The 22,426-nt window shown below is 42.3% G+C and overlaps 2 protein-coding genes across 2 annotated transcripts in view; one reads left to right on the top strand and one right to left on the bottom strand.

Moving 5' to 3' along the window:
- The window catches only part of EXT1 (exostosin glycosyltransferase 1), a 272,278-nt gene that overhangs the window by 126,079 nt on the left and 123,773 nt on the right, over positions 1-22,426 (bottom strand). The window lies entirely within an intron of this gene.
- LOC142071244 (uncharacterized) lies at positions 7,779-13,154 on the top strand. The gene is made up of 3 exons (XM_075126142.1): positions 7,779-8,540; positions 8,929-9,388; positions 12,983-13,154. The coding sequence occupies exons 1-3, from the start codon at positions 7,961-7,963 to the stop codon at positions 13,152-13,154; spliced, it is 1,212 nt and encodes a 403-aa protein (XP_074982243.1). The 5' UTR covers positions 7,779-7,960.

Raw genomic sequence — 22,426 nt, 5'->3', positions numbered from 1 at the left:
TTTTTAAACAAAACCCCATGTAATGTACAGCTATGTGGGAAAGGGACAGGGTGTGTTAGCAAATAGAATTTATCACAAACTAGGGGACAGACTGATTACTCAGCAAGCAGGAAGTCAGTGTCATAATCTGACTAACATTTCTGAAGTCACTCTGTAATGACTGCGATATCCACAGCCAGAGATTGCTCAGATTGCTCTTAAAGAGGTAATGCTGAAAATATGAACAGCTAGTTGACAAGTTCGTGGGAACTGTGTGGCTTTTATTACTTGAAATACATTAAATCTGAGTCAGATGGCAGCCTCCTTGCCCCCTCTTAAAACATGTATATAGATCCCAGACCCGATTGGGAGGGCATTACACCACTGGGACACAAAGCTTAATTGCGACATGACAAGCAATTGTTCTCCTCTGTAATACTGTTCACACAATGCAATGAACTCATATTTCCTTAGAGAAGGGAGGAGTTCAAGAGGGACTTTACAAATTTTTTTCTACTTTGTTAAAGATAATTTGAATGTCAGGAGACAAGCAAGCGCATTCTGGTCCACCCTCCCATCCTGGACATGTCGCCTTTCACTTAACTCTGTACCGAATCCAGCATTGTCTGGTGAACAGGGCTAGGAGTCTGGAGACCTGGATTCAATTTCCAGCTCTGCCACTCACCTGTTATGTGAACTTGGCCAAGTTGCTTCACCTCTCTGTGACTCTGTTACCCCTGCTGCCCTTTGTCTTTTCTATTTGGGCTGTAAACTCTTGGGCGAGGGACTGTCTCTCATGCTTTGTTAATACAACACCAAGCACAATGGTGCCTCTAGGTGTTGCCATCATAGACCTAAATTTATTCAGTAATCAACTAACTCTCTCTCTGATTTTCTGAGAGCTCCAGCCATATGAAATTTAGCTGCTACTCCTCTGATAGCAGCCTCACATTTCACTGTAAAAAACCAACGTAAGTTAAGTACAAGGTCATGTTTGTCCTCTAACCCAGCCCTGCATGGCTTGTTCTAATGGACCCATACATTTTCTCTTTAACCATTTAACTCTCTGGCTGGCCATTGCGTGGGTTCACAGCGGAGGCTTTCTGATAGCCTTGTGTGACGCTCCCACGGTCAGGGAGAATTTCAGTCCCTGCACACAGGGGACAACTCTCCCCCTACTCTGCTAGGAGGCACATCATGCCCTACGCTGGCTGGGGGGAGGGAGACCATGCTCCCTCCAGTCCCCTTTGCACGATGAGTAGGGTGGGAGAAGGCAGTGCCCGATAGCAGTGGACTTGCTCTCCCTGCTCACTAGTGAGCAGGGCTCATCCCAGTGTTATCCCAGTACAGTTCTATACCACCCTTTAGTCTGGGCTGTGCCTAAGGGTAGGTCTACACTGAAAACGCTGCAGCAGTGCAGCCCAGTATTGACTGTAGTGCTTCAATGAAGAGCTTCGGTCGCAAGGGGTGGTAGCTATGTCAATGGGAGAAGCCCTCCTGTCCACATAGCACTGTCTACACTGGGTGTTAGGTTAGTATAACTGCACTGCTTGGGGGGGGGGAAGGATTTTTCACACCCCTGAGCAATATAGTGTCATCAACGTATGTTTATAGCGTAGGCCTGGCCTAAAGGCACAAGCTAGCCCCTTTATATTTACTTCCTCTTTGGTAAATCTCAACAGCATCAGCAACCTCCTCCCTTCCCTCACACACTCAAACACAGCTACAAAAGAGATCTCCTTCCAAAAGTGCTGACATGGTGCATGTCTGATTCATTGTAATTCTGTGGAAACCTTTTGCTTCCATGTTCTCCAATGAAAAAACATTTCCAGTGCATTGCTTCTGCAATCGGGAGCCATGGAACGCCCCTTCAGCCGAGTCATAGCTCCAACGAAACCTCTGCTGGAATGGAAGTGGAGCACAACGCTATGTGCCACAATTGTTGCCAACTGCTACCACCACTTCTTTCTTCATGTGAATTCCCCAGCATGCACTCCCACTGCTTTCTCAGCATCTCACTGGCATCTGCTCATTGTGGGCTTCGCCTTTGCCCTCTCTTCTTGTCCTTCCCATTTCACAAGCACTACTGGTGTGTGAGGGGGCAGATGCCTACCAAGCTTTGTATGCCAGCAGTCTACATTATTTTCAAACAATTTCCTAGTTTCCTTTTACACCATTATGATTTCTTACTCGACTAGATATTGGGAAGTGTGAATTCACAGAGAAAGTACTGGGCTGTCTCCCTTGGGCATGATTATGCCTATTATTTAGCCTGGGATTAGAAATGAAGTTCAATTGGAACATTCTCCCCGCCCTCGAAATGGGAAAAGCTCCTCAAGGTCAAGTCCGATGCTCCTGTTGAGGCCAGATAAGATGGCAGTTTGCACAGCATTCTCTGTATGATATCGTTCTCCCCATTAAGACCTGCACAAAGGAAGCCATTTGCAGTTCATGAAAGCAAGTTGCATTGGTCCCACAAAACCCAAGAACTCTGCTACATATTCTAAAGGTGCCAAGACAAGACCCTCCTCCCTCAGTATCCAAAAAGGAAAGCTGAATTCTCCTCCTCTTTCCTATTTACCTTACTACACAGAAACCCTTCTTTCTCACAGGGAAAGGCATATGGGGCAGGGAGCTGTCAATGTGGGGTGGTGAAATGGAGGTCACAAAATAGGACAACATACAAGACTAGCAAACAGAAAGACACAAGTGCATTTCCTATAAGCTGGTATGATCTTGGCCAACAACATGCATAACAGGCTTTGTGCAGGCTTGTAACTTGTTTCGGTAAACAACAGACGTTGTTCCAGAAGAGAAAAAATGTCCCCAATAATTAACTTTTCAAGTTTCTCTGCGGGATTTTCTGATGATCCTGTGCTGCCATTTGGCATCTCTGCATGGGACTTACTGGGTGTGATTCACCTCTCATTTTATGCTGTTATTTATATCATTGCAACTTCATGGACTCCAATGGACTTATTCCCAATTTACACCAGTGTGAGCAAGAAGGGAATCAAACCCTCTGTCAGTCACTCATTCTTAAGTAAAGCTTATTTTTTAATTTGGTTAAGTTGTGTTCAGCACAGTTTCCCCATTAGAAATCCTACAGCTGCTTCATCTCTAGGAGAATTGAGTGCTCCTTCAGAATTTTTATTGTGATGGGAAAAAAAGAGCCGACTGCAGAAGTTCAGGGAATGGTCTCTGCTCTGCAATCAAAATACTGCCAGCCCAGTACGAGAAGGAAAAACATGGATATGTATATATGTACATACACACAAAAGGAATATGTATGTATACACACACACATAAAATTACAGCAGAATCACTCCTTTAATGCTTTTTTGACTATGTAAAGTCACCTTTAAAGTATTCTTATTTTTACATTAAAACCAAACAAGTTTACATGAATTTTTTTGTTTAAAATATGCCCCCTTCCACCACCCGAGTGTTTATTCTCTTATGGAAAAGTCTTATAGGATTTAATAGAAAGCGATGACCTCCCTATAGGATTTTGGGCCACCCTATGGAATAATAGAGTATCTGTGCGACAGAGCTACAAACAAACGACATTTTCTATCAAATTCAATAGATTATTTTCTATAGAACCCTCTGAAATTTCTACAGAAGCCTACTGGTTGTATCCTTTTCCCATTAGGAATTTTCCATTAGTGTTAACAGGAAGTGGGATAGCATTCACTCAAACAGGACTAGTAGGAAGGCCCTACTCTGAAGACTGACTCTGCTCCCATTAAAGTCAATGGGAGCTTTGCTACAGACTTCAAAGTAGAGAGAAAGACTATTTCAGTGGTTAGCCTGGGACTCAGGAAACCTGAGTTCAATTCTCAGTTCCACTACGGACTTTGTGTCACCTTGAGCAACTGGCTGAGCTTCTCTGTGCCTTAGTCCTCTATGGGTAATATATGGATAGTGCTTCCCTACCTCACAAGGATATGGTGAGGATACATACATTGAAGACTATGAGGTGCTCAGATGATATGGTAATGGGGGACAGATATGGATCAGGAGAGAGAGGACTGGGTCCTAATTTCCCCTTTGAATTTGGCCAACGTCCCTGAGCTCTCAGTATGGGGCCTCCCTCAAAGCACTGCACAAAGCTCCAGTAAGAAAGATAAATGCCTGCTAAAGATTTGATTTTTTTTTTTAAGTTATCAAGCCAGGCTTGAATTAAACCCTCTGATAGGAAACTAATGCACCAACTCTCTTTCCCGCCCTTCAGTTTTTCTGCAATTTTTGCCTTGTCTTCCCCAAACACAGTAACCAACTTTAAGTGCACTTTCATTATGAACAAGAATCATGCTTTAGGCAGCTGTTGGCCCTTCAATTCTTAGAGCATTATGAGACTCATTTCAGTGATCTCTGCTTTAACCTACCCCAGATAAAACAGCTGTGCCATTGGGCTTCCCATTTATGGACACTGAGAACTTCTTGGTTAGTGTTTAGATCTAAAACCAGGTTGTATAGCACTGTGATTTCTTCTATGCACACAGGCATAGAAGGATTTTTTAAAATGGCAGTTCTTTTAAAAGTACTTATTTGCCTTTCAAATCTGAGAGCGATCACTCTTAAAAGTAATACTTTTGCGGAGATAAAGAGGCAGATTTTCAAATGCATAAAGGACACTTACACAGCCAATTCCCATTGAAAAAAATCAATGAGAGTTGTGAACCTATCTTCCACTTGTACCTCTGAAAGTCTCTCAAAATTGTCCTGCGTCCCTCTAGGATTTTTAAAGTTAAAAGTGAACAAAGCAACTGAGATTTGTAGAATACAAATGTAGTACGATAAATTGCAACACCCTGGCTTGTGTGTGTGAGAGAGAGAGAGAGAGCGCAATAAATGCACCACTGCCCTCTGCTGGATGGAATCAGAACTACTCAACTGTGTCATGGGCCCCACACAGCCAAAAGCTAAAGGAGATTTTTCTTCAGTTCAAGCAATAGAGGCCAGTGCTTTTGAAGCAGGAGAATTTGGATTCTATAGCTGTTGTCACCATAACATACCCAACTGCAGCAGTGTGCAGCTTCCCCATACCTCTTCTAATCTATTTTGAAGTGGAACGATTTTTCTGTAAAGTCTCGGCTAATAAATACTAAACACGTGCTTCCATGGTATTTTTTGTAAGAACTGAGATTTACCCTAGTGTCCCTGGCCTAAGATCTCCTACAAAACTGGCTATGGCTCTCTAACCCAGAGATATTTGGGTGATGTATGTATATTTTGTGAAACATTTCAAAGTCCTTGGGATGACAGCTGATATTTAAGTGTAGTAGTGTTGTGTGTGCAACAGACAAAAACCAATTAACTATTTATTTTTTAAGAAATGTATTTAAAAGAAATGCTAGCGGTACCAGGTGTGTGCTTCTTGAAGCAAACCTATATTCACTGCCATGTGACCACTCAGTCTAAAAAGAAGTCACTACCGGGTCCTCATGGGACAACTAGAGACAAGAGGTATAAGCTGAAAGGATGAGAAGGGAATTCCCTTCAGGCCCCATTTTGAACGGGGAAAAAAATTACTGTTTATACCAAGAAATGCAAGCTCATTCCACCCCACCCAAAAATTAAATAAATACAGAACAGTGGAAAATGATTGTTCTGTTCCTGTCTAGACCCAAGCAGATGAATGGATTAATCAACTGCTTTTGACTAAGCTGTGAACCATTCCAATCCAACCTGCAAAACAATGCCACTGATGAAGTGATCTAAACACAACATATGTTTTTACTTTATGGTGGTGAGCTTCCACTGAGACCTATTTAAAACAGCTAATAATTCCTTATATGGCTACATTTCAGAGTTTTATTTTTGCTCCCAGCAAGCACACCCAGAAGGCCTTCATTTCCCAGCCCATACTCACTCCTATGACTATTTACTGGCCATATTTTTTGGTGTATGCATTTATGGCACTGCAGTTTAGCTACAGAATGAAAGTCAAAACCTACATTCATAACAAGAAAGCTGACAACCCCTTGACACGGTCAATACATCTCATTTGATTAGGACAAATCTTCCCCATATGTGTTCTTTGAAACTGTAAGGTCGCTCCCAGAAGCCAAGGTCAAACAGTTCAATACCTTACAGTAGAATATGTGTGTATAGCTAAGCATTGGAAACTAGTCTGAGGGGCTGTTATACACAACTATAATACTGACACCAACAAGAGGAAGAAGCAGCTCATCTGAACAGTTTAAGATACTCAACTGTGTTTCCGCTGAAACATGTTTCCTTACAATTACAAACTGAACTCAGTTAGATAAATCTATCAGGATTAGATACAGAAGTGATCTTATCACATTTAACCAGCCATTAGTGCTAGCTTTTCTAAATACAGAGCCAGGGACAAGACTAGCAAAGCCAGTGCTGGATTCTACTGAGGCAGAGAATGTGCTGACTTTTTGTTGGACTTATTGTTGTACACACTACATAAGCCTAAAAGGGTCAAACAGGTCCATTCCTTCACATGTTTGTTCCTTTTAAACACTTAAGAAACTGAACAGAATCAGGACAAAAGGTGAGAGATAAAACACATGCACACTTAAAATAAACCTACTACAGTAACCTTGCTTTCAAGTACCTCTCTTCTAATATTACCCTGTAGGTATCCAAATTTCCTAAACTACTTAAGAAGGGAAGGCAGGAGGTGGGAGGGTATAGCAGCACATCAGAGAGCCATTATGCTAAAGCAAAATTTTTTGATTTTGTAAGAATCCCTTGAAAACAGAAAAATCAAAACTATTCTGGGATAATTGACTTACAAAATTATGTTAACTTTAGCCTACACTGGAAACCTCAGGGTAGAACATCTGTGTTGATTTAGGTATCAGCAAGAATAAATGTCTTCTCTAAGTAGCAGCGTTCCAGAAACAAAACCACAAGAAAGCAGGGGGGAAAACCCTGACACCTTGGACCAGATTCTGATCTTAGTTGCACAGGCATAAATGTGGAGGAAACTCCACTGCCTTCAGAGAAGGAACAGTACTCCAAATTTACCCAAGTGTAACAGATTAGAATCTGGCTCTTATCTCCAGCTGAATGTGTGAGAGAGACATGTTAAAAGAGAACTGGAAAGAACTAGTCTCAGGGGAAAGCCCATGACCAAGGAAAACCATATCAGAATAAAAGAACAGTGTCTCAAGTGAAACTGAGCCATAATCTTTGCAGCGTGAACACACATGGACATTATACAGGGTAGCACTGATAACACACAGCCAAAAGCAAGGTCTAAAACTGCCTGTTTTTAGGATGGGACTCCGTTTAAAATATTCTGTGTTCTCCAGAACCTGAATTATTAGTTTCCATATGTGATAAAGTTTCAGCACAGTACATGGGACATTTCAAATCCAATCAAATCCTCTTCGCACTCGGTATATTTCCAAGAAGAAACTACATCATTCAATGAATTAACCTCAATGCACTTTCTAAGAGACTGCCATACATATTCAGCCAGAATACTGCTAGAACTTTAAAGCCTAATATTCCTGATAATTCTGCTACTTTAAGTTAATGTTCCTGAAATTTTGCTTATTACAAATTGGTTGTTCTCAACAGAGAAAAGACCTTTCAGAGATAGGAATGATTGAAAACACATAACTGCCAGATAGTAAGCCCTGGTCTACACTAGGACTTTAGATCGAATTTAGCAGCGTTAAATCGATTTAAACCTGCACCCGTCCACACAATGAAGCCCTTTATTTCGACTTAAAGGGCTCTTAAAATCGATTTCCTTACTCCACCCCTGACAAGTGGATTAGCGCTTAAATCGACGTTGCCGGCTCGAATTTGGGGTACTGTGGACACAATTCGATGGTATTGGCCTCCGGGAGCTATCCCAGAGTGCTCCATTCTGACCGCTCTGGACAGCGCTCTCAACTCAGATGCACTGGCCAGGTAGACAGGAAAAGAACCGCGAACTTTTGAATCTCATTTCCTGTTTGGCCAGCGTGGCAAGCTGCAGGTGACCATGCAGAGCTCATCAGCAGAGGTGACCATGATGGAGTCCCAGAATCGCAAAAGAGCTCCAGCATGGACTGAACGGGAGGTACGGGATCTGATCGCTGTTTGGGGAGAGGAATCCGTGCTATCAGAACTCCGTTCCAGTTTTCGAAATGCCAAAACCTTTCTGAAAATCTCCCAGGGCATGAAGGACAGAGGCCATAACAGGGACCCGAAGCAGTGCCGCGTGAAACTGAAGGAGCTGAGGCAAGCCTACCAGAAAACCAGAGAGGCGAACGGCCGCTCTGGGTCAGAGCCCCAAACATGCCGCTTCTATGATGAGCTGCATGCCATTTTAGGGGGTTCAGCCACCACTACCCCAGCCGTGTTGTTTGACTCCTTCAATGGAGATGGAGGCAATACAGAAGTAGGTTTTGGGGACGAAGAAGATGATGATGAGGAGGTTGTAGATAGCTCACAGCAAGCAAGCGGAGAAACCGGTTTTCCCGACAGCCAGGAACTGTTTCTCACCCTAGACCTGGAGCCAGTACCCCCCGAACCCACCCAAGGCTGCCTCCTGGACTCAGCAGGCGGAGAAGGGACCTCTGGTGAGTGTACCTTTTAAAATGCTATACATGGTTTAAAAGCAAGCATGTGAAAGGATTACTTTGCCCTGGCATTTGCGGTTCTGCCTTTGCAAAAGGTTTCTGGGGAGGGCAGCCTTATTTCGTCCTTCATGGTAGGACACTTTACCACTCCAGGCCAGCAACACGTACTGGGGAATCACTGTAGAACAAAGCATTGCAGTGTATGTTTGCTGGCATTCAACCAAAATCCGTTCACGCGGTGGGAGGAGGCAAAATGCGACCTTGTAACGAAAGCACATGTGCTATGTATGTAATGTTAACTTTCAAGGTTTACCCTGAAAGAGTGTAGCCACTGTTTTATAAAATGTGTCTTTTTAAATACCGCTGTCCCTTTTTTTTTCTCCACCAGCTGCATGTGTTTCAATGATCACAGGATCTTCTCCTTCCCAGAGGCTAGTGAAGCTTAGAAAGAAAAAAAAACGCACTCGCGATGAAATGTTCTCCGAGCTCATGCTGTCCTCCCACACTGACAGAGCACAGACGAATGCGTGGAGGCAAATAATGTCAGAGTGCAGGAAAGCACAAAATGACCGGGAGGAGAGGTGGAGGGCTGAAGAGAGTAAGTGGCGGGCTGAAGAGAGTAAGTGGCGGGCTGAAGACAGGGCTGAAGCTCAAATGTGGCGGCAGCGTGATGAGAGGAGGCAGGATTCAATGCTGAGGCTGCTGCAGGACCAAACCAGTATGCTCCAGTGTATGGTTGAGCTGCAGCAAAGGCAGCTGGAGCACAGACTGCCACTGCAGCCCCTCTGTAACCAACCGCCCTCCTCCCCAAGTTCCATAGCCTCCACACCCAGACGCCCAAGAACACGGTGGGGAGGCCTCCGGCCAACCAGCCATTCCCCCACAGAGGATTGCCCAAAAAAAAGAAGGCTGTCATTCAATAAATTTTAAAGTTGTAAACTTTTAAAGTGCTGTGCTTAAAGTGCTGTGTGGCATTTTCCTTCCCTCCTCCACCACCCCTCCTGGGATACCTTGGTAGTCATCCCCCTATTTGTGTGATGAATGAATAACGAATGCATGACTGTGAAGCAGCAATGACTTTATTGGCTCTGCAAGCAATGATTAAAGGGAGGAGGGGAGGGTGGTTAGCTTACAGGGAAGTAGAGTGAACCAAGGGGCGGGGGGGTTCATCAAGGAGAAACAAACAGAACTTTCACACTGTAGCCTGGCCAGTCATGAAACTGTTTTTCAAAGCTTCTCTGATGCGTACCGCGCCCTCCTGTGCTCTTCTAACCGCCCTGGTGTCTGGCTGCGCGTAACCAGCAGCCAGGCGATTTGCCTCAACCTCCCACCCCGCCATAAACGTCTCCCCCTTACTCTCACAGATATTGTGGAGCACACAGCAAGCAGTAATAACAGTGGGAATATTGGTTTCGCTGAGGTCTAAGCGAGTCAATAAACTGCGCCAGCGCGCCTTTAAACGTCCAAATGCACATTCTACCACCATTCTGCACTTGCTCAGCCTGTAGTTGAACAGCTCCTGACCACTGTCCAGGCTGCCTGTGTACGGCTTCATGAGCCATGGCATTAAGGGGTAGGCTGGGTCCCCAAGGATACATATAGGCATTTCAACATCCCCAACAGTTATTTTCTGGTCTGGGAATAAAGTCCCTTCCTGCAGCTTTTGAAACAGACCAGAGTTCCTGAAGATGCGAGCATCATGCACCTTTCCCGGCCATCCCACGTTGATGTTGGTGAAACGTCCCTTGTGATCCACCAGAGCTTGCAGCACTATCGAAAAGTACCCCTTGCGGTTTATGTACTCGGCGGCTTGGTGCTCCGGTGCCAAGATAGGGATATGGGTTCCATCTATAGCCCCACCACAGTTAGGGAATCCCATTGCAGCAAAGCCATCCACTATGACCTGCACATTTCCCAGGGTCACTACCCTTGATATCAGCAGATCTTTGATTGCGTGGGCTACTTGCATCACAGCAGCCCCCACAGTAGATTTGCCCACTCCAAATTGATTCCCAACTGACCGGTAGCTGTCTGGCGTTGCAAGCTTCCACAGGGCTATCGCCACTCGCTTCTCAACTGTGAGGGCTGCTCTCATCTTGGTATTCATGCGCTTCAGGACAGGGGAAAGCAAGTCACAAAGTTCCATGAAAGTGCCCTTACGCATGCGAAAGTTTCGTAGCCACTGGGAATCGTCCCAGACCTGCAACACTATGCGGTCCCACCAGTCTGTGCTTGTTTCCCGAGCCCAGAATCGGCGTTCCACAGCATGAACCTGCCCCATTAGCACCATGATGCATGCATTGTCAGGGCCCATGCTTTCAGAGAAATCTGTGTCCATGTCCTGATCACTCACGGGACCGCGCTGACGTCGCCTCCTCGCCCGGTATCGCGTTGCCATGTTCTGGTGCTGCATATACTGCTGAATAATGCGTGTGGTGGTTAATGTGCTCCTAATTGCCAAAGTGAGCTGAGCGGGCTCCATGCTTGCCGTGGTATGGCGTCCGCACAGAAAAAAGGCGCGGAACGATTGTCTGCCGTTGCTCTGACGGAGGGAGGGGCGACTGACGACACGGCTTACAGGGTTGGCTTCAGGGAGCTAAAATCAACAAAGGGGGTGCCTGTACATCAAGGAGTATTTCAGGCAGGACTGCACGGAGGGTTCCAATAAGAAATGGTGCACCTAAGTTATCGTTGTTATTGGAACAAGGAGGTTAGCCTGGCCTCTGATTGATACATGGCTAGATTTACCTCGCTGCACCTTCTCTGTGAGTGACTGCAGTGTGACCTAGAGGAATGAGTCCCCTAGACAGGGGAGGAGGCAAATGAGTACAAAACAAATCTGGTCTATTTCTTGTTTTGACCCACTCCATCTATCTTTTACATCTTTGGCTGGCAGCAGACGGTGCAGAAGGACTGCATGCCATCCACATCTCATGGCTGCTCGGCAGAAGATGGTACAGTACGCCTGCTAGCCATCCCCATCTCTTGCCTGCCTGGCAGAAGATGGTGCAATACGACTGCTAGCAATCCTCATCTCTTGCCTGCCTGGCAGAAGATGGTACAGTACGACTGCTAGCAGTCCGTATCGCCTGCCTGCTCACCATAAGACGGTTCAATAGGACTGACTGCAGGACTAAAGAGAATGACCTGGTCAAGTCACTCCAAATGTAGTCCCTGCGCCCATGTCTGCCCAGGCGCTCCCAGCCGACGCGGCCAGGAGCACCTCGGACACGATGAGGACGACTACCAGTCGTATTGCACCGTCTGCTGCCAGAAGGCAAGGGGTTACTGCTACTGTGCAGCAAAGCCGTACCGCGTCTGCCAGCACCCAGGAGACATAGGGTGACGGTTACCTGAGCGGGCTCCATGCTTGCTGTGGTATGGCGTCTGCACAGGTAACTCAGGAAAAAAGGCGCGAAATGATTGTCTGCCCTTGCTTTCACGGGGGGAGGGAGGGAACGGGAGGCTGACGATATGTACCCAGAACCACCCGCGACAATGTTTTAGCCCCATCAGGCATTGGGATCTCAACCCAGAATTCCAATGGGCAGCGGAGACTGCGGGAACTGTGGGATAGCTACCCACAGTGCAACGCTCCGGAAGTCGACGCTTGCCTCGGTACTGTGGAAGCGCTCCGCCGAGTTAATGCACTTAATGCACTTAGAGCATTTTCTGTGGGGACACACACACTCGAATTTATAAAACCGATTTCTAAAAAACCGACTTCTATAAATTCGACCTTATTCCGTAGTGTAGACATACCCTATGGAGCACATTAGGAAGTTTCAGGAGTACTTGGTGTTCAGTACTCAAAGCTAATTTTTAATATCATGTACATCAAAATGATTCTATTGATTTTTTTAACTAATTTAGTTAATTTAACTGCAATTGATACAAAAAAAGAGGGAATTCCAGAAAGCCGAAAGCTCTCCCCATTATATTCAACACCAGCAATGTGAAAAGTTCACATTATAAAGTATATCTCAGCATGTCTAAAACTGTGACTTGAATTTGAAACATAAGATTTTAATTAAAATTGACAACTCTGAGCTGACTGCTGTAGACAGCCATCTTGCTGAAGTGACAACCTTTATGACAGAAGCAGTACGGGAGCCAAGAGTAAGACAGGATAAAGCAATAGTAGTTGTATAATGCTTTACATCTTCAAAGCCCTTCATGAACATTAATTAATCCTTAAAATGCCCCTGAGAGGCAGGTAAGGACTGTTATCCCTGTTTTGTAATGATGGGTGTCTGTTTTCCCTCTGATTTACACTGATGTAAATCCACAGGATCTCTATTGATCTCAGTGAAGTGACTCCAGATTTACAGCCTTACAAAAGGAGGTTTAAGTGAATTGTCCAAGGACACAGCGAATTGGAAGCGAGAATTCATGGCTCCAAGGCTCAGTATGTTAGACCACAGTGTTTCTCTGTTTAATAGAGAAATACACAGCAATTTTCCTCTTCACATAGTTAGCCTTATGTCAGATACCTGGAGGTTAATCAGCATCCATCTGCAAGTGCCACAGACTCCTCCAGTGAACGAGCATGAGATGGCGGCGGCTGCTGCTGAAAATAATGATTCTCTACTGGTGCTGACAGTGGCAGAGTGAATCTGGCATAACTCACTAGATCGACAGCAGTGGATCAAATTCAAAAGCACTTTACCCAAATAATAACCTACAAAGAACACTTGCTTATGTCACAAGCCCTCTGAGATGTGAACAAGCTCAGTACTGTAACCCTCTTCCTGCTTCTGTAGATTTTGGAAGAATTTTTGGGAACAAGAAGGTAAGACACTGCGGTTTCCTCTTCTCGCAAATACAAACCATTTTCCACACACTACTTCCCTCATTTAGAGAAGCATACAATCCTTATTTTTCCAAAAAAACCAGAAACCTGAAGTAATCTACTCTCATGGCCTAAATGCTATAGTTTACAGTAAATGGCGTTATTACCAAAGTGATGTTAGACCACTATCACAGTAGATTATAATACTTGCAGAATAAGAATAAGAACAAGCTCCCTTGAGCTTGACTCATCCACTTCCAGAAATTACTCCTCAGAGAATTCTGCATCATTGCACGTGCACAGAATTCATGTCCCCTGCAGATTTCTTTGCTTCCCTGCAGAAAAAAGACTTCTAATGGGGAAGCAAAGGGAAGCCGCAAGAGCGGTCACACGCCCCTCCCTGGCAGTACAGGCATGTCAGTCTAGGTTCCTGGAGGAGCTGGCAGAGACGTAAATCACCGTCGGGAGGGGAGGGGGGCTGAGCAGTCGTACATGTGAGAGAGAGAGAGAGAGACACACACACACACACACACACACTGTCCCTCTCACTCGCTACTGAGGCATGCTTAGCGTGGAGGGGCAGGGCTTTGGGGTGTTTCTGAGGAGGTAGGCATGTGACGGACTCTGTCCCCTCAGACAGAGCTGAATGTAGCAGCCTGCCTGCTTAGTAAATTGTTCAGACTGCCTTTGTGAATTCTCCCAAGAGTATAAAACAGGTGTAAAAGTTTTAAGGTTCCTTTACATTGCCAGAGTGGTGTAAAGGACAGTATGGCCTTATAAATGCTTATAGTGCTTTAGTGATTAGAACTGGTCTAAATTTTTGCAGTGAAAATGCTCCATGAACTATTTGCTATTGACCTTGCTGGTGATGGACAGTAGCCAGTATAAATTGAGACTTTGATTTCCCAGTCATCACTTGCTCTTCAGTTGCCTATGATGTATCACTGAGCATATGGCTGCATATATTTGTTGACTAATAATTGGAAATAAAGAGTCAAACCAAGCTACATTACTATTAGACAAAGGGGGTTGGGAATTTCCTCCAATGCTCATCACTCCCATTCTCCATCCATTGTATTGTAGTTTAAATAAATTACCTAAATAAATGAAACCAGCGTGATTACATTGTGATATATTGACAAATAAAATATGCAGAATTGTAAAATACTGTGTGCAGAATTTTTAATTTTTTGGCCGGAGTTCCCCCAGGAGTAAGAAATGGAGATCAGCTAGTTCTTCTCTTAAGAAAGAGGCAGTGTGGTCTGGTGAGCAGGGCATAATGTTGGAAGTCAGGTGACTTGGCTTCACTAATGAACTTGGGCATGTCTATTTACTTCAGTGCACCACAACTGCACCATCTAGAAACAGACATACACACCCATCTTTGTAAAGCCAACAGCAATCAAGAAGAGAAAAGGGGTTAGTTAAATCCTTGCTGTTGTTGTTGTTGTTAATAAAAAAATGCTGCCTTCAAGAATTCTGCCGTAACTGCTCTGTGCTTATGTTTGCATCAGGAGCTCTGCAGAGAAAGACACTAATTAGCTTTGACTAATTCATGAAGGAAAAAATCCTAATTAGCAACCTTCCAAACTTTGAGTGACCTCTCTCCCTGATGCTCACCGTGGCAGCCCATCGGCATCCATAAATTCTTTCCTCTCCAAGAAAAGAAAGGATGATGGGTAACAAAAGGGTAAACTGAAATGGCCGCTGAGGGTCAAAACATAAGCTTCACTTGGTAGCACCCTGCTGCCCGAATAAATGGGGAAAGATTGGTTGAATGTATAGAAACTAAGGTACAAATACAGTTGGCCCTTAACCCAATTTTCTCTCTCTCTTCTGGGCAGGCTCAATTTTTCTCAACATATATCATAGAATTTAAGGCCAGAAGGGACCACCAGATGATCTAGTCTGACCTCCTGAGTATCACTAAACCTAACAATCAATCCCAGCTCTCTTAGAAGCTCCCACAAGCCCCACCGGTTTGCGATACACTACAATTACAGTGCCCAGGGGTTGCCACACGTTCACCTCTGTCATAGTTGTTCCAGCTGTATTGTGTGCACCCATGCCTTAGAGTCAGACAAGTAAAGGACTAGTGGGAAGAGTTGGGGGGTTGGAGGGAAAGCCAAGGCTAAAGTAGATTTCCAGTTCTACTCCTCACTTGTGGAAAAGACTTTAGCTGCATACTTGTCTATAAAATTTGATCCTCATTTGGTGGAATTTGACCAAGAGGCTCAAGAACTCCATCCACGCTTGATCATCATTAAGGATTTCGTTTTTTTAGAGAAGAATTCAGTATTTTTAAATTACACTGAGACATAAATGAATGCTGCAAATGCCCATCTCAACTTTAGGATAAAGTCTAAAAGTTTATCTTGGCATAAAAGATACAAACTATATTTTACTGAATCCTACACAGTAAAAATGATTTATTCTTGGATTCAAAATGGTATAGCACTGTGCACTGGCCAACACTGGTATAGTAATAATAGAGAGATCATATAAACTGATTACTGTCGAATTAAACATTTGGAATGGAATTAATTCTTTCTACCCAAATACTTATTTTTCTTTGTAGAATTAAACTAGCTATCTGTCATAACTCTTCATTTCCTGGCCCAATATGAAATCAAGATTATGAAGATATGTTTCGAAAACTTTAGCCATGTGAGTGCCATTTAAAATAAAAGACTTGATTAAAATCTAGTGCACCGCTCTGATCACTTGCTCAATGAAATAATATTACCCAAACCAAACTGAAATTCACACAGAAAATATATTTAAGTAAAAAAATACACATGGGCTATGACTTATTCTGTGATACATAATATCGATTTAAAAAATTGCTATGGAGCACCATCCCCTCTACTGGTATGCAATACATGCAATAATTCCTTGTCTGCTCCAATTTTTTTTCTTTTTCAAGGTGCAGTCAACTTATAAGTCACTTCTTAAAAATTGCATTTCTGTATTTTTATATATATAAACTGTTATTCTTAGGACTACAGCTGCAATTACTACAACTGAAAGAAATTAAAGGAAAATATTTTTCTCTATTTCTCTGTTAACTTTGTGCATAGTCAGTTGCACTGATTCACTTGTATAATCAGTCATTTTCCCCCTGTTGCCTTTGTATTGTTTTCTTTCATATAGCAACAAGAGAAAAGGGGATAGAAATCCTCACACAGGAAAATGTGATCTACTCTTGGATCTACAGGAACATAGACCACAAGGAAAAATTAACTAACTAAGGAATTTATCTCAGAGAAGAATTCAGATCTCTTGACTCAGCCCAAATTCATAGCCATTGGCCCATGCTGCCTCCCCAGTTTACTGTTTATATTTAAATATTTACATTACAATAACATTCAGAGACTGCAGTCAGGATCAGGGCCATGTTGTGTTAGGCGATATTCAAATATATAGTAGGACACAGACCCTGCCTCTTCGGAGTTAACAATTTTAAAATGCTATTCCTCACCACTTAACAGTGATAAATGACAGCACTAGCAGACTGCATGCTGGGACATGTCAGCAGAGCAAGAATGAATGGATAGGGATGCACTTCTTCAGACATGCAAAAGTTTCAACCCTGGTATGCACAGAGAAGTTCAGCTGCTTATCTGAACTCCCCAAATCATCTTAACTCTCTGAAGTCAGCCAAACCTGAACTGAACCATTTAGACACAGACTGAACTGATCAGAAACAGTAAGTGAAGAAATGTTCTAAAGTTTAAAAAAAGTTGACAACATCAGAAAATTCCCCAGAAAGGTTTATTTTGGGGGCAGCTTTCATTTTGTCCAAACCAATTCACCTACTTCAAGACTGGGCAAACACTGCAGCAGAAACTATTATGATCAGATATCACACGTTCTATCAAAAAGTATACAGCTGCTTGCATAAAATAAAAAAAGGACTAGCAATTTATATAGCCTGTGTGTTTATTATGTGTGCACAGGTCCTAGCACAATGGGGCTCCTGACTCATGACTGGGGACGCTAAGTGCTACCAAAATACAAATAATCAGTAATAATAATCTCAGTGAAAAGAATTACATACTTAACGCCTCTTCATACTACGTAAAAGATAATGGCTATATACTTAACAGGCCTTCATTGCATCTGCTTATTATTTACTAATTTTATTTGTTGTCAAGGTTCTTGATGCTAATTTTCTTTCGAATTTCTTTTAGAAGAAATCTGTCCAGATTCTTAGTTAAATGTACTGAAGCAATACCTGGAAATTCTGATCTAAGATCTCGTGCCTCAGCTTCCCTTATGCTAGTGAGCCTGGAAGAGCAGTGAATCCTGCTTCATATTTTTTGCTCCCAAGAAATCTGTATGGAACTTGTTATTTGGTCCAAACAATGATGAACCTCAAGAAATTTTTATAAAGTTTTCACTACTCTAGATGTTAGTCCTGCATTGCATTCAAAGCTAGTTGTACAGCGTCCAAACTGGCACCATGCAAGGGCACTGATTCAGCAGTGGCTCGAGGGAAGACTGCCAGCTACTGAATCGTTAATACTACTTCCTGCAGCACCTGATTTCCCCCTGGTGCCCATATAAAAAACCCAATTCCTTGTGTCCACTCTATTCCTGGCAGCGAAACAGCTAGTATGAAAGAAAAGTTTAGGAATTAAACACAAGAGAGATGGAGAGAAATTCAAGAATACCAAAAGCATTCAGTCAAGTGGACAGAATAAGTGCAGAACAATTTAAGAAGCTCCAAGTCGCGCGGGGGGCAGGGGAGGGAGGGAGGGAGGGAGGGAGAGAGAAAAGATGAAGACTTGGGCATATGGTTTGGTCAAAACTCTATTTAGTATGTATGTCAGATGAAAGATGGGCCTACACCATGGCTCAAGAAAAGAGACTACATTTTCAGTAAATATGGAACCTATTTATATTAAGGAAAAGCTTCCCTACTGTGTGCAGGTGACTTTTTAAGAATTATATTCTATGTACACATATAAAAGTGAAGATTAAATTCAAAGTTTACAACCTGTTCATGATTACCATTTAACTTCAATCAAAATCTGAAGATATTTTAATTAATAATATTGGATGGCATGACAACTCTGATAATTGCTTTTAATGGCTTTAAATGCTGTAGGATAAAAATGATGAAGCTTGGCATTATCTGAGTTCTCAAATATTGGAGGTTAAAAAAGTCTAGTAGTGGGGTCAGAAGACAAGGGGCATCACCCTCTCAGGATTTTTGCAATTTGAATTGCTTAAGTGTTCTTACAGCAATAAAAACTGCTTCTTAGTGTCCTCAGAATACGTGTATTTGCCCGTTTGAAACCTGACCATTAATCCACCACAGATGGCAGGGCAGACTCTACTTTGTACAATGTTTCAATAGGGAGGGAGTTTGTTCTAATTTGTGTTGGTTACACTGAGGAGGGAAGTAATTTGCTTCAGACTGTTGGCATGGGTAGTTACAGAGGTAACGGGGCCACTCCCTCATCTAATCCAAGAATTGAAAACCGTTTTTATGAGTATAATCTTTTACTAATAAATCTTCAGAGGAGTGTTGGCATGCCCAAACATATACAGGAAATGAGATTTAGCAATTGACATGGTGTTCTAGGCCAGTGTGTAGTTAAAATCTATTCAAATACTAAATACACATCATTTCATACATATAAAGGGACTTTATGCAATTCAAGGGACACGGTCAACTTTAAAATCAAAATTTCACTTGCCTGAGTCTCCTTGCCAACTTTTTTAGTTTTACTATCCCATTTTCCTATTTTTGAGAACTTGCTTCCTGTTGCTGTGTGCAAGACCCAGGCAAACAGGGAAAACTGATTAGAGAGGGGAAAAAACAGAACTGACACAAGCATGAAGTAAACAGTCAGAGAGAGAACTTTTTTGTCTAATCCTTTTTAGTTATGGTGTCTTAAAATTGTTATTGTAATAATAGTAGAAAAAATAGGTCACAGAAATGTGATTTTTGAGTTGACGGCGCTCCTGTAAAATCATATCACAGTCTTAAGGGTGGACTTACCTAAGTCTTAATGAAGGGAGACTGATGGGTTTAAAACATTTGAATTTTCTTACCTGGATTGCAAATAAATTAGATTATTGAAACTGAAGGCATTTTGTAAGTTTGGGTGCAGACTCTCAACTGCCCCCAGGTTTATCCTGGGTACAACTGATAGGAGAAAGCCAAAGTTAAAGCTCACAGCTCCTGAGTGCTGTTTTAAGACGTGTTGGCTGGCTATGAACCGCAAGGGACCATCTAACAAGCCCGGGATAACCAGAGAGTAACATGTCCATTTGCTCTTTCTGTCTGCCCTCGACAAACCCTTATGCTGGCTGTTGCAAAACAGACTGACATAGAAGTTACCTGTACCTGCTTTTTTGTGGTGTGCTTGCACTGTCCTTAGCACAATTGGGTTCAGTCCATGACTGGAGCTTCTAGATGCTACAGCAATGCAAATAAGAAACAAGAACCATAATAACGATCATATTGGTTTGCACTTTCTTTGTCTGGGTGGAGTGGGGCAAAGGCCGAGGAGTGGACCAGAGAATCTGGCCCTTATTATTTTACCATTTGCAAGTCACCTTTAATTACAGCATGGCTGTTAATGAGTCTGCTTTTTGTAATTTTCTTTTCATAGTTCTCTGAGCCCTGTTCTTGAAAGGATTATTTATGAAAGACCCATATGGTGTGCTACGATTTAATCAGAGATGGTTGGAACTTCCCAAGATGTGTTAATGATCATTGCTGCACAAGTGAAACTGAAGAAGCAAAGTGTTTTTCATTTGGGCGTGTTGAGGATTTGTTTCAAAGGTACTTAGTATCATTAGGATCTAAACAAGATATAGCGCGTAATAATTATGCATGAAATAAAATATTCCCTATTGTTTAAATATCTGGTTTTCACATAATATTGTAATGTCTTGAGAGAAAATTGGCTTGCTAGGTGCAGCGAAGGTCCTTGTCCCAGCTGGCAAATTAACTACACATTTTTTAAAAGAGGGTGGGGGGAGGTTGGGATGGAAACAATAATTCTTTCCAGGTAGGAGTGATTTAATCATTGAGATAAATGAATATGTCACCTTATTTTTTAAAAATATTGATTAAAAATCAGTTTTACAAAACTTCAACCTAATTTGAAAATTTGTGCAAGTACAATTATGAATGAAAATTTATAATGAATTGAATTATAAACGCTGGGGGGAGAAGGAGAGGATTATATAATTTATTTCAATGTCCCTATAAGTTGGGTAACTTATATGAATTTTAAAAACTGATATATGCAAAGAAAAAAATATTTTAATTGTTTTGTTACAAATTCTTCCCAAATATGATTTTTTTTCTATTTCCTTTTGCTCTTAAACAAAAAAGAGCTAAATTTTCAAAAATGGCTAGTGATTGTGGGTGCTGCAGTCTTTGGGTGCCCAACTCTAAGATATCTTAAGGCAGGCTGATTTTCAAGAGTGCTCAGCACACATTTGAAAAGCTTGTCTTTTTAAAATGTCTGAAGATGGGCATGCAAATCACTAATCACGTTTGGAAAATGAAGGCCAAAAGTTTATTTATATTATGAGATATTCTTACTTTGTAATAAATGCATTAATCTCAGTCTTTCTATGCTCTACCTTGTATTAATGCAAATTTCCCTTGCAGGCCAGTATTTTTAGTCTTATTGACCTCAATCCTGCAAATACATATGCAGCTACTGACACGTGCAAAAGGTTAAAACACATGCATAAATGCAGGATCAAGGTCATGAACTACAGAGTATTTTTGAGAAGATTCTATCCTTCTATGCCCCTTAAATGTTCAAGGTGTTTGGATCCAGGAATTTTGTTCAAGCCAATCTCTGTCAAATATACTCTCTCCCATGTCAAGACATGTCCAGATATTTTCGCAATTAATTAGGTATTTGCAAGTGACCATTAGATGAGTATTCTGGCAACTGAAGTACGTCCAAATAAGAACTATACCAATTTAGGATTTAATACATTATGCTTCTATAGTGCCTTTCAGCAGATGATCTCTATGTGCTTTTCTTAACATTAAAGTAAGCTTCAGAACATCCTATGAGGTATTATCTCCGTTTTACAGATAGAGAAACTTGAATACAGAGAAGTTAAATGATTTGCCTGAGGTCACACAGAAAGTCTCTGGCACAACCACGATCTTCCAAATCTTCTGAACCCTAAACCTGTGCTTTAAACTACAAGACTATACTGAGCGGAGTTTACAGCAACTGTTAGTGCTGCAGATAGCTGGTGGATACACTGTAAGCAAAAGATATTAATGGATAAACTCTCTCACTTCCTCCCAGATGTTATTTACGGACGCAACTTCTAACAAAAACTTATGCACTGCAGTCATATTTTACCTACATGCTTATTCTAATTGCATATTGAACACTATTGAGTGGCTAATTAAGAGTCTTGGAGGGACTTTTGCTGTTTGTTGGTTTAATTTAGTTTTGGAATGCGTGCTTGCATAAATGCCATAGAAGAAAAAGTCTAGAGGCCAAAAACATCCCTAATATTAAAGTATTTTACATTATGTGAAGTTGCTCCCTGAGGGTTTCAATTCATCTCAACTAGTTGAAAATCCAAGTTAGAAACCCCCTCAGTGCCTAGCAGAAATATGACCCTTTCCTTGTCCAGGCACGCAGAGAAGTGATGAATCAGACTTTCCCAAGAAAATGCTGCAAGTCTCCTTTTCCTAATGGATGTTGCAGGCTGAATAACTGAGGTTTTCCATCAGCGGTCACAAAGTATAGCCCTCTTTAACAGCACATAATTTTTTATGTCAAAGAAAGCGAGAGGCATGGTCTGGATCTGGTCGAGGTTATCTTGTGCTATCTTGGACAACACATAAAGAAACCCTACAAGCTTTTAAAAGAGCACTTTGCTTCTCTCCATCCCCCTATTTCAATGTGACTTTTCAATTTGCTTGCAGTAATCCCAGTCTATTCTCTACTGTTCACTAAGGAGCATTGAGACACACAATGCACATTGAAAAATATCTGTGAAGACTGCCAGACACTACTTTCTCTTACCTGCAGCACATACCAATGTAGCTTTCTGCTTAGGGCTTTACAAGACAGTTTAACTA

The sequence above is a fragment of the Caretta caretta genome, chromosome 2 (assembly GCF_965140235.1).
Source record: "Caretta caretta isolate rCarCar2 chromosome 2, rCarCar1.hap1, whole genome shotgun sequence".
NCBI lineage: Eukaryota > Metazoa > Chordata > Testudines > Cheloniidae > Caretta > Caretta caretta.
This window is presented reverse-complemented; position numbering and strand designations above follow the sequence as displayed.

Bases quoted from the DNA above. Each gene is read 5' to 3' on its own strand.
- LOC142071244 (XM_075126142.1), top strand. From the start codon at position 7,961: ATGCAGAGCTCATCAGCAGAGGTGACCATGATGGAGTCCCAGAATCGC. The intron at 8,541-8,928 runs GTGAGTGTACCT...TTTCTCCACCAG, and splicing joins AGGCGGAGAAGGGACCTCTG to CTGCATGTGTTTCAATGATC. The intron at 9,389-12,982 runs GTGGGGAGGCCT...TCTGTTTAATAG, and splicing joins CCCAGACGCCCAAGAACACG to AGAAATACACAGCAATTTTC.